Raw genomic sequence first — 15,889 nt, 5'->3', positions numbered from 1 at the left:
GTTGTTAACCCTACTGCGGTTTAAATGAATTAAATAGTTCACCAGGGAAACTCCAGTCCTCTGACTGTTTTCACCTCTTGATTTTGTTTCATAGGAATTACTTGGATAGGGGCTAGGCCAAGTAATTCTGTCAAAGTAATTTTGATCTCATCAAAGGTTTGATCGTTGGTGAGACCTTTCAAGACAACCTTGAACGGCTTGGCGTTCTTGGTGTAGTAGGTAAAACATTGTAATTTTGTCAGTTAAATACTGAACAAGACGATCACGACCCTTTATTCAGTCGGCTAAAAAGCGGAATTCACCTCTACGGCCAATTTGATTGGTAACTTTAACGTCAGAAACAAACGTTGAAAGTTCCTTTTTGAATATATTAAATTCAGAAGAAATAGTTACCACAATAGGTGGAACTTTCTCCTTTTTTAAAGAATTTACATTTTATATAGTGTCATTTCAAATAACTTCCATTTCACCGGCTTCTTGCTCAGGTAAAATATCAAACATGTTATCACTGCAGACGCTCGAATTGTCCGAGAGAGAATGCTCTCTCTTTCTCCTAGTAGTGATACGCGGTTTCTTTTTTCGCCCTGTCATTTCAGGTGATACGAAAAAAGTTAAAACAAATGTAAAAATTCAAAAGTAGGTAGTCTTGAGAAAGAATGATGGGAAATAACTTACAGGTAGTCTTTAAAAGACACACTGACGAAACACAAACTTTGAAGCTATAGGCCGTCAAAGACCAGTCCACAAGCAACCGAAAACACGTCTGATCTGTAGGACAGTTCAAAACGCACTGAGTGGGCTGTAATTTGAGATGACTTGTTTATGCTTAGTGCCTGCTCGTCTCGTTTAGATTATGATGGCTAAATTTGCTATATTACCTTGATCTTGAATACACCGACATTTGGAAGACCATAAAAGCTGCCGTTTTTTGCAGGGATATTCATTGTCGGTTTCAAAGCCTTTCTATCCATGAGTAACGCAATCAATCTGTCACGTCCGGCTATTCTAGACGCAATAATAGATATACGTTTTACGATTTCACAATTAAATCCCGGTGTAAACTGGACGGATTGCTGCTATATAGTAACAGATTTTAGATGCGGCATGCATAAGAAATTTGTTGCTCTCAAATTTCCGCATGCCTATCCGAAATTTATACGTTGACAAATTGAAAACAATATTTTATCCTAGTATATCCTCGTGCATGTTTATTACCAGAAAATTTTATCATGGATTCAAGCAATATCGAACTGCTTTCTGGTTCTGTTTTTTCATTTAACACAAGGCTAGGAGCTAGACAACCTAATTTTCATGAAAAATATTACGTCAATCTTATGCGATATTATTCGGCTATTTATCGTTCATCTGCCACTTTGACCGCAGACAGACATAAAGTTTTATAGTACTAGTAATACGTAACCAAATAGCGCTACGCCAGTCACATAAATCTGCGAAAAAAAAAATCTGTTGTAGCACATATATCAGACATTCAAGCTAGAACAAAAAACTCCAGTAACGCGTGTAAGATTTCAAATTCTTACTCGTTTGGAGTGCTAACGACATCTTTCTGCAACTTGCGACTTCAACCACTATAGTAATGGCAGCGCTGGGGAGGGAGCTGGCATCGCTGGCGACGTGTGTAGACGCTTTATTTATTGTGTCCGTGGTAATCGCGTTTTATTGTGGTATATAGCACGATAAATTGTGAATTTCGTGTGGTAATTGTGGGTAAAAGTGTTTCGAGTGTTATAACAGTGTTTTAAAAGTGATTTGGAAGTAAAACGATCTGGAAATTTAAAGTTTTATTGCCGTTTTTTTTCACAATTTGTCGCCTAGCAAATGGCTGCTTTTAAAGCGCAGTGTTGTGCTGGTGACTTTCCTTTGATACGGTAGTGTCAAGCTTATTCTCCGCCGACGGCACGATCTGCTGAGAGGCAGAAACTGAGAGAGCGGCAGTTGTAACCATAGAAACAAGTTGCCTATACTTGTTTGCGTGCGAGCGGAGGCATGTTTGGTTTGCTGAAAGCTGATTCAATGGCTAAGATAAGTGCATACATTTACAGACATGTTTGTTTATTTATAAATGACTCGAAGGTAGTAGTTTTCACCGACAAGAATGCATATATCAAGATGGCTTGCCAAAGTAATTTTTTTTAATTCTTTTATCACCAATATTGGGCTACCTGTAGTTGAGCAAGTGTGTTGGCTAAGTTCCCCGAATCTCGATATTTACCATATTCCCCACACGCACGCTCAGTATAGCAATGACAAACACCGCAAACAGCCAACGCCATTAGCGGCCAGCAGCGTCATCAACAAATAAATAAAACGTAGAACTACGTGAACAATAAAACACAAATTTCTGTACAAACACTAATAATTATGACTTTAAAATTAACATTTTCGTGAACCACAAATTAAGAGCTTTCGATTGATCTATATATCATCGTTGTCCGATTCATTTAAAGAAAAATCATGTTTCAAGATGGCTTGACTCAGTTTTTTGAAAATTTCTCGGAAACCACTTAACCACAAATTACCACAAATTGGATTTCGAACTCACAAATTAACCACTAAATATTGGTGATAAAAGAATTAAAAAAAATTACGTTGTCAAGCCATCTTGATATATGCGACAAGAATCAAATTGTTTTTTTTTATATATATATTTCGTGTTGTAGTGTGTGCAGTACAGTATGATTTTTTAGCGATGAATTTGTGCGTCATTTAATGGCGAATTCATCTTTCATGTGTAGCTACCACAGCGTAGCATTTTCGTACTGTTCTGTCATTCATTTATGCACCGCATGAAAAGGTGTACCAGACGATTGCTGTTTATCTATTTTTTAAAATTGTCTTGAATTTCCGAACTGAAATATATCTGATGACTATGTTTTAATATCCATTGTCATTCCTTTTCTATTTATGATTTCACTATCTTTTGAATAATTATTTTTACTCCATAGCTAAGTTTTGTTAAATATGCTAAATTTTTATAGGCGCAGATCCAAAAGGGTGAAATGAATAATAATTGTTCTGGCATTTTGTAAAGGGTTCAGGAATACTGTAATGGTGTGTCAAGCTCGTTTCCGCAGCTGTGCTACACCGTTCTGGACTACACTTTACAGCACGAAAACGAACACGCAAGCGACGCTACACTCAGTTGTCATATTTTTCGTACGGCATTTGAGAGCATTAGTTTTTGTTATTAGTGTTTTGAGACTGCACCCTGTTTCTTTCGGGTGTAGTCCAGGATAAAGTGTGTAGTCGGATACAGAAAAAGTATAGTCCGGAAAGTGAAAAAAAAAGTACAGGACAAAACTGTTGTCCGGGTGTGAACGTGCCGCGGAGACGAGTTCGACATTACTTATGCTTTTACGCATGTCGTTTGACAAAAAGGTCCCTATTGCTCAGCTTAATAATGAGCCAACATAACGCGTAACATTACTTGAACTCGTCACCCAGAGAATACTGGTGTAGTTTGTGGAATTCAGAGTATGGTGCATTGTTGCTAGTCGAAGTCGAAATCTTATAATTCAATTTTTTCGATTTGTCTAGTTTTTTAACAAAGGTTTTTGTATACTATGTCCCAATAATGACTAGTTCGGCATTTTGTCAACAAACTTAAGATATATATTTTGGTCAATATGCGTATCTGCATTTTTCAAATTATTGGGGCTTTGGATGCATGAATTTTTGCCAATTTTTCTATTTGATAGGCAACACTCGCATCGACAGCTAATAGAGAATCGGCGTGAAATATCGTGCTCCCGAGCGTCTCCGTCGGTAGTCGGGGATTGAGCGGTCGTGCATAATGCTTTGGTAAAACGCGTCTCCGGCCCGGGAGAGTTTTATGATATCTTAGTTCGAATCGTCCACTTAGTGTGGTATACCATTTTGCGTTTCACTAGGATGTACCACACTTACTGTGCGTGACCCTACAACACTCTTTAGTTTATTACTGCTTTAAATCGGTCTCAAATCAAAAAATCGCTTTTATAGAACAGACGAACAGTATAAAAGAAACGTCGTTAGTCGACCTGTTAGGCTCAAAGCCAGATGCCCGGGTGACCGAATATCTAGAGACTTCGCGTCGATACCTTTCATGAGGTCGTATTTTCTACAGATTGGTTATAACCGTGTTATAATTTTCGATATAAATAGGGTCACTTCACGAAGAAGTGATAGGAGTCGCGAGGCGTTAACGTGGACTCAACTCTTGTAGCTTCCGTAACATTGTGTAGTCAGCTGAGATCAATCAATGGGAGATACGTTTCGGTAGTTGCATAATAACTACATAAACAGATGTTCAAATATTTGAGTCGGTCTCGATTGAGTCATAGGTCCGGTATTCTCGCGTGCGCTTTATTTTTGCGGTGTTACTTCATCTGACATATTGATCGCGTTATGACTTCCGTAGAAGGTATAATGAACTCGTACGTGCGATATTTATTATTATGAACCCGGTACTCGAACCCAGCGCATCGTTTACCAAAACGAAACCTGCTGCAAACCTTAACCTTTTCTCCAACATCCCAGTGATTTCTCGTGGAAGTGCAGAGGTGTTCTCGGCTTCCAATAAAGCGAGTATCACGTCAACATATTCCTATACACACTCCTTCTTTGACCTGCATTCGGATGCGGCCGGCGCTGGTATTGCCTAATATAAAGATTAAGGTCACCAGTTTTTACACATTGAAGATGAATGTTAGTCCCAAGCATCAACTGTTGGTTCTCTGTGTAATTACAGCTGATCTGGCAATAACGGAGTAGCAACCGCGGGCGGTCAATCATGCTCATGCTCATGCTCATGCTATAGTAATGGCAGCGCTGGATTACAGTCAAAGCTGCCAAACGCATGAAATATCTCACAGATTATTGTTTTTGCAACGATTTAAGGATGATGTCATAAGGTTTGTGTGATTTATCGCAAATATAAACTGGGATTGAACAAAATTGTCGATAATGTACAAATTACGAATGCTCAAAATTTCTACAGTAAGAACGTCAACTCTACTTATTGCGATAATATCGGTAAGAGCTGAAAAACTATCGATTTTATCAAATTATTGACTACTAACAGCGAATTTCTTTATTCGCAGAGCCCACCTGGAACTATCTGGCATCTCTTTCGTGCATCGTAAATCGCAATATCGCTTCTCTATTCCTGCGTAGACTGACTCCGTGGAATAATGAAATTCGCTATAAGTATTCTTAGCGCCACCATATAAAATAAGGTCTCCATGAGATGATAGTACACATGTAATTTTCAATGTATTTCTGTTTGAAAAATTTACACGGAATTTTCGATCAATGTTTTGAACGTCAAAATACTATAGGGTTAAACATACACACTAATTTTTTTATTGCTGGAAACCAGCAAAATTTTGCTGATATTCTACATGCTGGAAAATCAGCTATGATATCAGCAAACCTTCTCGCAGAAACCATCAGCAAATCGAAACGTCAAATTTTTGACACCATTTTGCTGAAAATCAGTTGTTTGAATAAATTGCTGCCTGTTCAGCATTTGAGCATTTGACATGAATTTGATGATGTATCTCAGCAAAAGTTAGAAAACACACAGAATATTCTTTTGTTTTTTGTTATTTTATTAAAACAAATGTTTTACATTGCGGATATTTATTTTAAAGTTATCTGACTTTAAATCTAAATTATCGATATGAACTTTTAAATGTCTTTGTAGCCCTTCGACATAACCATAACCTATATTGCCCATATTCCCAAATTCCTAGAAAAGACTGAAAATTAACTTATCAGACATATTCTTTATATCACAATTATTCTATTTAAACGCATGCAATGCTTTTTTAAATTCCGCATCCATGGTACGTACGCTTATAAGCTCATTTTTATTTCTCTATAGTTTTGTTAACTTTTTACGTACAAAATGGATTCTCTGCGTGTTAGTAAGGGTAACCGGGGTGGTAGAGATGAAGTTTAATCTGGATGAGTTCTTTTCTACACTTCCATTATTCGCAATTTAGAAGTGGATTTTTTCAACACTGTAATGAACTGCTGGATACAAAACAAGCAGATCTATGTCGAAATTGAATGGAACATAAAGAAGAACATACATACCATAGTTCAGTACTCCAATCTTTAAAAATTATACTGTCAGTAGCTTTTTTTAACTTTTTAATGTGTCATTGTTACCTCATTTAAGCTTTCACTTAGCTTGCGATGTTGATGCGTTGGTCAATTGGTGCTGTAAAATTGACAACATTCACAGAGTCATCGAATTCTTGAACAACAATTTTCAGATCTGCATTCAGGAAGTCAGAAGCTGCAAAATCCTTAGCCGTAATAGTGTGCCGATCGTACACGCAAAAGTTGGACTGTGCGGAGCCATCTTTTGTACTGTTTTGGAACGGATATGTGTTGTTCATAACGCATTTGGTGCTCCAGCGAATGCTCAATATATTGGACGGCTCAAAATCATAACACTTTTGAAGTATCAACCGGTGCACATAGGAGTGCGTAAAGGGTGATTTTTTTGCTATTTGGTTTTTCGTGTATTCAGATTTGACAGTTCACGCGGGAATTCTGACAGCTGTCAAGGTCTAATGTACTCAGTTTGGTTTGCCATTTTACCATGAACAGACTTACGCCTGAACAACGCTTACAAATAATCGAATTTTTGGACCTTAGAACAACTCGCCGAAAATTTACTTTTTTACCGAAAAATTGTGTTCAGCGATGAAGCTCATTTCTGGTTACATGGGTATGTTAATAAGCAAAATTGCCGCATTTGGATCGAAGAGCAATCAGAGGCAATACAAGAATCGCCAATGCATCCAGAAAAATGCACGGTTTGGTGCGGTTTACACGCTGGAGGCATCATTGGTCGGTACTTCTTCAAAGATGATCAAAATCGCAACGTTACGGTCAATGGCGCTCGCTATTGCGCGATGATTTCTGAGTTTTTTTTGCCGGAAATGGAAGAGCTGGGCCTTGTTGACATGTGGTTTCAGCAAGACGGAGCAACGTGTCACACATCGCGCGAATCAATGAACAAATTGCGTGAGCAATTCATCTCACGAAATGGACCGGTGAATTGGCCGCCTAGATCATGCGATTTAACACCGCTAGATTATTTTTTGTGGGGCTACGTTAAGTCTCTCGTCTATGCGGATAAGCCAACAACAATTCCAGCCTTGAAAGACAACATTACACGCGTTATTCGCGAGATACCAGCCGAAATGCTCGAAAAAGTGACCCAAAATTTTACTTTTTGTATGGACCATTTAAAACGTAGCCGTGGCCAACATTTGAATGAAATTATCTTTGAAAAGTGAATCGCATAAACCAATTTATCGGCTCAAATAAAGATTTTATACAGTTTTGTAATTTTTATGCGTTTTTTTTTTAAAGAAAAACCAAATTCTAAAAAAACACCCTTTAGAACAACAACCTGGCCAAAATTATTTCTATGAGTTTTCAGATAGCAAATGTGTCTCATCGTGTTTTTTCCTCTATAAAGCTAAAAAAATTTATAAAACATATTAATCACAAGATTTGAACAAGATTTTATCACCTAGCAGTGATATATCAACTTTCCTCTGCTATTACTCTGCAATTCTAAAAAAGTACAAATAAAGTAAGAGCTTGTTCTAGTGAATACTTTTTTGTCAATAATACCTATTATCTGCTACTTTCAAATTGTCTTTAAAATCACTCGCTTTCAAAGGATCGTCTGATATGGTGTTAATAATGTTGGAACCCGCAGTGCTCCCAGTAGATCATTGAGTCATGGGAACTGCGTAACTCAACTCATCCGAAGGTACAATTTCTCTTAGCATTTGCGTTTTTGTGTCTCTTGCTTCGATCACTGCCATTAATCCTTTGCTTGGACGACATAAATGCGAAGCTTCCGACCAACTTCACAACATTATGGTTAAGCTATATAAATTTGGCATATTTCGAAGCTGTCAATTCTATATAAACTAACTTTTGATGCGACTCTGTTGACATCTTAAGATAGAGGACATTTGGGTTTTTTTTGACGTGGGACTACGTCTTTCTTCACTATACTGGGGTACATTCTGTGAAAACTGAAATGAACATGTAACGTTTTTGGTTAGTGGAATGGAAGTTTTAAAAAGTTTATAGCGTTCGAACAACTGTACCGATTTCAATTATTAATATACCGTTGGATAGCTAAAATATACAAGATTGTTATAGGATAAAAATTATCTCCACCATTTTTTTATTACATGGTGAAAGTTACGAAAAAGTTTCAAGGTCAGATATGCACAAGCATTTTCCATGCGATTGGCTTATTTCTCTAACGCAGACATCAAAAAGGTAGATGGAATGATTCTACGCGTTCATTCATTGGCTAGCAATGCCAGCCAATTAGCATCGCATTCATCAATGGAAGCAAAGTTGCTGGTATGTGATTGGTTCTTCCCTCAATCACCCAACTATTCCATTCTGATTAACGCTATAAAAGGAGATACAGCACGGAGACTCTGGTCGACCGTCAAGGCGAACAGTTCGGCTTCCCTTCGATCTGGATTGGACCCCACCAGTGGTAATCCAATTCAGATATCGTTGGTGGCAGGCATAAAGCGAGGCTGCGCTCTGGACCACGTCTTGGAGGATTTGGAAGCCGCTCGGCTACTACCTATAGTAGTCGATGGTGTGTGTATGTGAAGCGTGTGTATGTGTGTGTGTGTGTGTGTGTGAAGCGTGTGTGTGTGTGTGAGGCGTGTGTGTGTGTGTGAGGCGTGTGTGTGTTTGTGTGAAGCGTGTGTGTGTTTGTGTGAAGCGTGTGTGTGTGTGAAGCGTGTGTGTGTGTGAAGCGTGTGTGTGTGAAGCGTGTGTGTGTGTGAAGCGTGTGTGTGTGTGTGTGTGAAGCGTGTGTGTGTGTGTGAAGCGTGTGTGTGTGTGTGAAGCGTGTGTATGTGTGTGTGTGAAGCGTGTGTGTGTGTGTGTGAAGCGTGTGTGTGTGAAGCGTGTGTGTGTATGAAGCGTGTGTGTGTGTGTGAAGCGTGTGTGAGTGTGTGAAGCGCGTGTGTGTGTATGTGAAGCGTATGTGTTTATGTGAAGCGTGTGTGTGTGTGTGTGAAGCATTTGTGAGTTCGAATCGTGTATTCATTTATGAAGCATTTATGTTCGAATCGTGCACATGTGTATGAATCGTGTATGTATATGTGAATCGTGTGTGTGTGTGTGAGCATGTGTGTATGTATGTGGAGCATGTGTGTGTGTAAAGCGTATGTGTGTTTGTGTGTAAAGCGTATGTGTATGTTTGCGTATAGTGTGTATATGGTATTAACATTATTAGTATAGTGTATGGTTTGGTGTATTGTATGGTATGGGTACGGAAGAATTATTTTTCACACCCACCTTAGTCCCACGTCGAGCCTACGTTTGTGCACTTAGGCACATACTCTTGAACTTTTTTTCGTAAGACTTTTACCCCTCGATTATTGTTTTGATCTTTTGTGGTAACATTCGAGGATTTCTCTAAGTTTTTCCTCCAGAATCAGGAACTTTTCATTACTCGAATGTTCGCAGCGTTGCGCAATCAACCCGAATAGGGTATTCCACGGCAAGATATCACAAAATCTGAAGAAACTAATCAAATTGACAAAGGCATGATAAATGCACTCATTAAATAATAAAAATAAAAATTCAGCAAATATGAATGTTCCAACTTCGCATTAATCGCAATTACGAATGGGTGAGCATGGGGCAGATTTTCTTTCTGGTACTTATTGAGAAACACATAACCTTTCCAATGGTGGGTAAATTTTTGCTGGGACTTGCTGGGAACCCAAACAAAAATCCTTTTTTGTAAAAAAAAAGTTGATCAAAAGAAACTGAAAACACGTGTATGGCAATGCCTTGTTTTGAACAAGTTTTTTCAACCTATACAACACATTACCTACACAAATTTGCCTAATATACCTTCGTTGTTACCGCCCATATTAAATTTACGCTCAAGAATTACTTTAAAGTTATAATAACATGAGTGAAAGTGTATAGTTTTCGTACAATAATTTGAGACTTATTCATGGGCTCTAACTAATATCAAGGTTATGATAGTTACTGTAGTTTGTAATCAACTCAAATAATTTCAAGATGGCCTGCATACAAAGTAGTAAGTAAGTATCAAAAAATCCAAAAATGATCAATAGCACAAGGAACACTTGAATAATTTTTTTCGTATTTTGGCCAAGTTTTTGACTGAAATAATCCTAGTTTTTAAAAGAAAAACCAAATTCTTAAAAAACACCCTTTAAAACAACAACCTGGCCAAAATTATTTCTATGAGTTTTCAAATAGCAAATGTGTCTCATCGTGTTTTTTTCTCTATAAAGCTAAAAAAATCTATAAAACATATTATTCACAAGATTTGAACAAGATTTTATCACCTAGCAGTGATATATCAACTTTCCTCTGCTATTACTCTGCAATTCTAAAAAAGTACAAATAAAGTAAGAGCTTGTTCTAGTGAATACTTTTTTGTCAATAATACCTATTATCTGCTATTTTTAAATTGTCTTTTAAATCACTCGCTTTCAAAGGATCGTCTGATATGGTGTTAATAATGTTGGAACCCGCAGTGCTCCCAGTAGATTATTGAGTCACGGGAACTGCGTAACTCAACTCATCCGAAGGTACAATTTCTCTTAGCATTTGCGTTTTTGTGTCTCTTGCTTCGATCACTGCTATTAATCCTTTGCTTGGACGACATAAATGCGAAGCTTCCGACCAACTTTACAACATTATGGTTAAGCTATATCAATTTTGTCATATTTCGAAGCTGTCAATTCTATATAAACTAACTTTTGATGCGACTCTGTTGACATCTTAAGATAGAGGACATTTGGGTTTTTTTCACGTGGGACTACGTCTTTCTTCACTATACTGGGGTACATTCTGTGAAAACTGAAATGAACATGTAACGTTTTTGGTTAGTGGAATGGAAGTTTTAGGAAGTTTATAGCGTTCAAACAACTGTACCGATTTCAATTATTAATATACCGTTGGATAGCTAAAATATACAAGATTGTTATAGGATAAAAATTATCTCCACCATTTTTTTATTACATGGTGAAAGTTACGAAAAAGTTTCAAGGTCAGATATGCACAAGCATTTTCCATGCGATTGGCTTATTTCCCTAACATAGACATCAAAAAGGTAGATGGAATGATTCTACGCGTTCATTCATTGGCTAGCAATGCCAGCCAATTAGCATCGCATTCATCAATGGAAGCAAAGTTGCTGGTATGTGATTGGTTCTTCCCTCAATCACCCAACTATTCCATTCTGATTAACGCTATAAAAGGAGATACAGCACGGAGACTCTGGTCGACCGTCAAGGCGAACAGTTCGGCTTCCCTTCGATCTGGATTGGACCCCACCAGTGGTAATCCAATTCAGATATCGTTGGTGGCAGGCATAAAGCGAGGCTGCGCTCTGGTCTTGGAGGATTTGGAAGCCGCTCGGCTACTACCAATAGTAGTCGATGGTGTGTGTATGTGAAGCGTGTGTGTGTGTGTGTGTGTGTGCGTGTGTGTGTGTGTGTGTGTGAAGCGTGTGTGTGTGTGAAGCGTGTGTGTGTTTGTGTGAAGCGTGTGTGTGTTTGTGTGAAGCGTGTGTGTGTGTGAAGCGTGTGTGTGTGAAGCGTGTGTGTGTGTGAAGCGTGTGTGTGTGTGAAGCGTGTGTGTGTGTGTGTGAAGCGTGTGTATGTGTGTGTGTGAAGCGTGTGTGTGTGTGTGTGTGTGTGTGTGTGTGTGTGTGAAGCGTGTGTGTGTGTGTGTGTGTGTGTGTGTGTGTGTGTGAAGCGTGTGTGTGTATGAAGCGTGTGTGTGTGTGTGAAGCGTGTGTGAGTGTGTGAAGCGCGTGTGTGTGTATGTGAAGCGTATGTGTTTATGTGAAGCGTGTGTGTGTGTGTGTGAAGCATTTGTGAGTTCGAATCGTGTATTCATTTATGAAGCATTTATGTTCGAATCGTGCACATGTGTGTGAATCGTGTATGTATATGTGAATCGTGTGTGTGTGTGTGTGAGCATGTGTGTATGTATGTGGAGCATGTGTGTGTGTAAAGCGTATGTGTGTTTGTGTGTAAAGCGTATGTGTATGTTTGCGTATAGTGTGTATATGGTATTAACATTATTAGTATAGTGTATGGTTTGGTGTATTGTATGGTATGGGTACGGAAGAATCATTTTTCACACCCACCTTAGTCCCACGTCGAGCCTACGTTTGTGCACTTAGGCACATACTCTTGAACTTTTTTTCGTAAGACTTTTACCCCTCGATCATTGTTTTGATCTTTTGTGGTAACATTTGAGGGTTTCTCTAAGTTTTTCCTCCAGAATCAGGATCTTTTCATTACTCGAATGTTCGTAGCATTGCGCAATCAACCCGAATAGGGTATTCCACGGCAAGATATCACAAAATCTGAAGAAACTAATCAAATTGACAAAGGCATGATAAATGCACTCATTAAATAATAAAAATAAAAATTCAGCAAATATGAATGTTCCAACTTCGCATTAATCGCAATTACGAATGGGTGAGCATGGGGCAGATTTTCTTTCTGGTACTTATTGAGAAACACATAACCTTTCCAATGGTGGGTAAATTTTTGCTGGGACTTGCTGGGAACCCAAACAAAAATCCTTTTTTGTAAAAAAAATGTTGATCAAAAGAAACTGAAAACACGTGTATGGCAATCGCTTGTTTTGAACAAGTTTTTTCAACCTATACAACACATTACCTACACAAATTTACCTAATATACCTTCGTTGTTACCGCCCATATTAAATTTACGCTCAAGAATTACTTCAAAGTTATAATAACACGAGTGAAAGTGTATAGTTTTCGTACAATAATTTGTGACTTATTCATGGGCTCTAACTAATATCAAGGTTATGATAGTTACTGTAGTTTGTAATCAACTCAAATAATTTCAAGATGGCCTGCATACAAAGTAGTAAGTAAGTATCAGAGAATCCAAAAATGATCAATAGCACGAGGAACACTTGAATAATTTTTTTCGTGTTTTGGCCAAGTTTTTGACTGAAATACTCCTAGTGCTAGTATTGTCATGATGATTTGTACTGGTATTGGTTATATTTTTCAGAATGCTGCTATCGTTAAAACAGTGCAAGCAGTAATCAATACTGATGATCTAAGTACTGACTAGGTTAATACAAATATGAACTAATCGATTCACTCTCATGAATCCGGTCATTCAAAAACATCATCGAATCAATAAATGCCCCAGTCTAGTCCCGTTCCCCTCCGTCTACACCCAACAAAACGACAAGAACACGTTTGAACCTTAAGCAGAGGTTTTGGAATCAACAACTGCACCCCACACGAATTCACCAGGACCTGAGAACCCGAGGCCTTCAGTGATATCTTGGCTCAGCGGCACATACCATAGGCCACTTGAACACCAGCGAACAACAACAACGAACCATAACCAGCAACTAGCCCCCGCACAATACCTTCAGGACCCGAGAATAACAAGCCCCTCTTCCAGCTCATGACATCGTGGCTCAGCAGAACAAATCCATACATGCTGCATATTCATGGCCATTCGAAGAGCATCAGACGACCATCAAACTACAAAACAGTGATTGAAAAATACATCCTAGTTTTAAGATAGACTTAATTTCAGCTCGTAGTCGGCAGCGAGGATAAAAAATTTGCTTTAAGATTTTAAGTCTTCAGATATAATTGGCGCCGTTAAACATTAAATTGTATTTGTGCCTTGTCAAATAAATGATATGAGAAAAAAATCGAATCAATAACAATTAAAAAGACATTGGGTTTGTTCAAAACATTTTGCATTTAACGGCGACTCTGGTTTTATTTATATGTCAGTAAATTCTGTTCCAACAAGGCTCGCTATTGGCTGTTTTGGTTGCTATTTATTGAAGCGAAAACGTTTAAAATTGTAACCGCTTTTTCTTGATTTTCCTCTGGATCTTCTCGGGCACCTTGCTGAGGCGGTATTCCAAATGAACATTAGTACATTAGTAGAAAGGATCCAAACATGCTTTTTCTTTGCCTTCTTAAGCATTTCCATATTCCTGGCATGACCTGGAATGCCCGTCGAGGATCAAAAGTACCGAAGATTTTTCTGTTAATTTAGTCTATCGGTCAAACTAAACGGTCAAACCACATGGGAAACGTATATGATGAGTTCCAACCGCGCTACGGGTGCTTCAACCTTTAGAGCCTCACTCATATGTTTTCAGTGGAAAATTCATTGTAGAAATATATTCTCCCCATACTGTAAGCTGCGGAAATGGTCATTATGACTTTTTATGTAAAAACTGCTCCCGCTACTTACCGTGCGCCTTCCATTGCCAACACTTTGCAACTCTATGTTACAACCTATGAAAATAAAATAATCTCTAATACTACCTCCAATACGAGTAATAGTCAACTAGATACTTACGGTACTGGAACCAGTCTTATGCGCTTTCCATCTTCGATTCGAGGGGAACGGACTACTTCATAAATCTCTCGGAGGAGTTCATAAAAGCGATTAACACTAGATCGATTGCATCCCACAACCACAAAAGATCAAAACAATAATGGTCGCATTTACGGAAAAAGTTGTAAAGGCGAGGCGTTTTGCCCCGACTGAGCATTTCATACAGAGTTCCCTTAAAAAATGTTTCGGTTTCTAAAAGATCAAACAAAAATTTAAACGAAAATTATTTCTTCGACTCTCTTGTGCTAAAATATTTGAATTGGTTGAATAAGATCGATACAAACTCTGAATTGTTTTTATGCCCATGAGTATAGTTAACCAAAATTTCGTTGAAAAATAACACAATGCAAAAAAAAAAACAATAACACAACGAGTGCACTGCGATACCGGCGGAAATAAAACCTTTTGTGTGTGTTGTTAAATTTAACATATACGCTATCGAAAAACTAGTAATAATAACCAAACGGCTAGAATTTTTTTCTTCCTATTTCAATTTCCACATGGATATGTTATAAAATAAAAATAAAATTTGTAACGGTCAAACTAACAAGATTTTCTATTTCTGGAAAATAGCAGACCTCTTATTGCTATATAAAATGTGATTTTATTGAAAGTTACCGTTTAATAAGTTATAGGATGTCACATTCTGTGAATTTGCTATACTACGAAAACTGAGACTTTTTTCCATTAGACGAAAATTAAAGCGTACGCTTTAAACATTTAAGTTCATTAATTTATCTTTAAATAGCTGTTCCCTATTGTTTACTATGTAGTATTATTACTGATTGCTGTGAAGTGAAATAAACCAAATCAGAGGCGAGCATACGATCAGAAAATGGTACATACTTCAATTGTTATATAGCGTGGGAGAGGGCGTAGTAAAACACGGAAGCTCATTAAGTCAATTCTGTGCATGTTTAATGGCAATGATTAGACGGTATATTTGTTTAAGCCAATTAACTAAATTGATTTACTCGTATAGTAATGTTGTCATTGAAATTTTAATTAAACTGTCGTCTTATGGTTGGAAAGATAGTAATCGATATCGTTAGTCTTGATTTGACAGTCCTCGAAAAAGCGTCAGATATTTACGATATTCGTGATACAACAGTTATGAAAAACATTGGCTCTAAAATGAATATGTCTATTTCGCAATTATCATCACACACTTGGGCTCGAAACAACAGTTACGTTATACCTGGAGTTTACGATTTAACAGTTGAAGATACAAACTGGGTGCTTACTTCATCTTTCATCATTTTTACAATGCAAACTGGCTTTGGTATGCTGGAGTCTGGATGTGTTTCTGTTAAAAACGAAGTTAATATAATGATGAAAAACATAATTGATATAGTTCTAGGTAATTTATTCTAATGTGGATACTTAAAACAATT

At 37.7% G+C, this 15,889-nt stretch overlaps 1 protein-coding gene across 5 annotated transcripts in view; it reads left to right on the top strand.

The window, feature by feature from the left end:
• The first annotated feature begins 1,607 nt into the window (after nucleotides 1-1,607).
• The window catches only part of LOC129732953 (putative ammonium transporter 2), a 55,251-nt gene continuing 40,969 nt past the window's right edge, over nucleotides 1,608-15,889 (top strand). The window contains exons 1-3 of one of the 5 annotated variants that reach the window (XM_055694426.1): nucleotides 1,608-5,237; nucleotides 7,712-7,804; nucleotides 15,548-15,855. In XM_055694426.1, the coding sequence (XP_055550401.1) occupies nucleotides 15,609-15,855 (247 nt within the window). In that variant the 5' untranslated portion in view covers nucleotides 1,608-5,237; nucleotides 7,712-7,804; nucleotides 15,548-15,608. Of the gene's footprint in view, nucleotides 5,238-7,711; nucleotides 7,805-11,793; nucleotides 15,856-15,889 lie in introns of those variants that run through there. The other 4 variants (XM_055694429.1, XM_055694430.1, XM_055694431.1 and 1 more) reach the window with 4 other exon arrangements.

The sequence above is a fragment of the Wyeomyia smithii genome, chromosome 3 (genome assembly GCF_029784165.1).
Source record: "Wyeomyia smithii strain HCP4-BCI-WySm-NY-G18 chromosome 3, ASM2978416v1, whole genome shotgun sequence".
NCBI lineage: Eukaryota > Metazoa > Arthropoda > Insecta > Diptera > Culicidae > Wyeomyia > Wyeomyia smithii.
The sequence above is the reverse complement of the archived record's forward strand: the minus strand, read 5'-3'. Positions and strand labels throughout refer to the sequence as shown.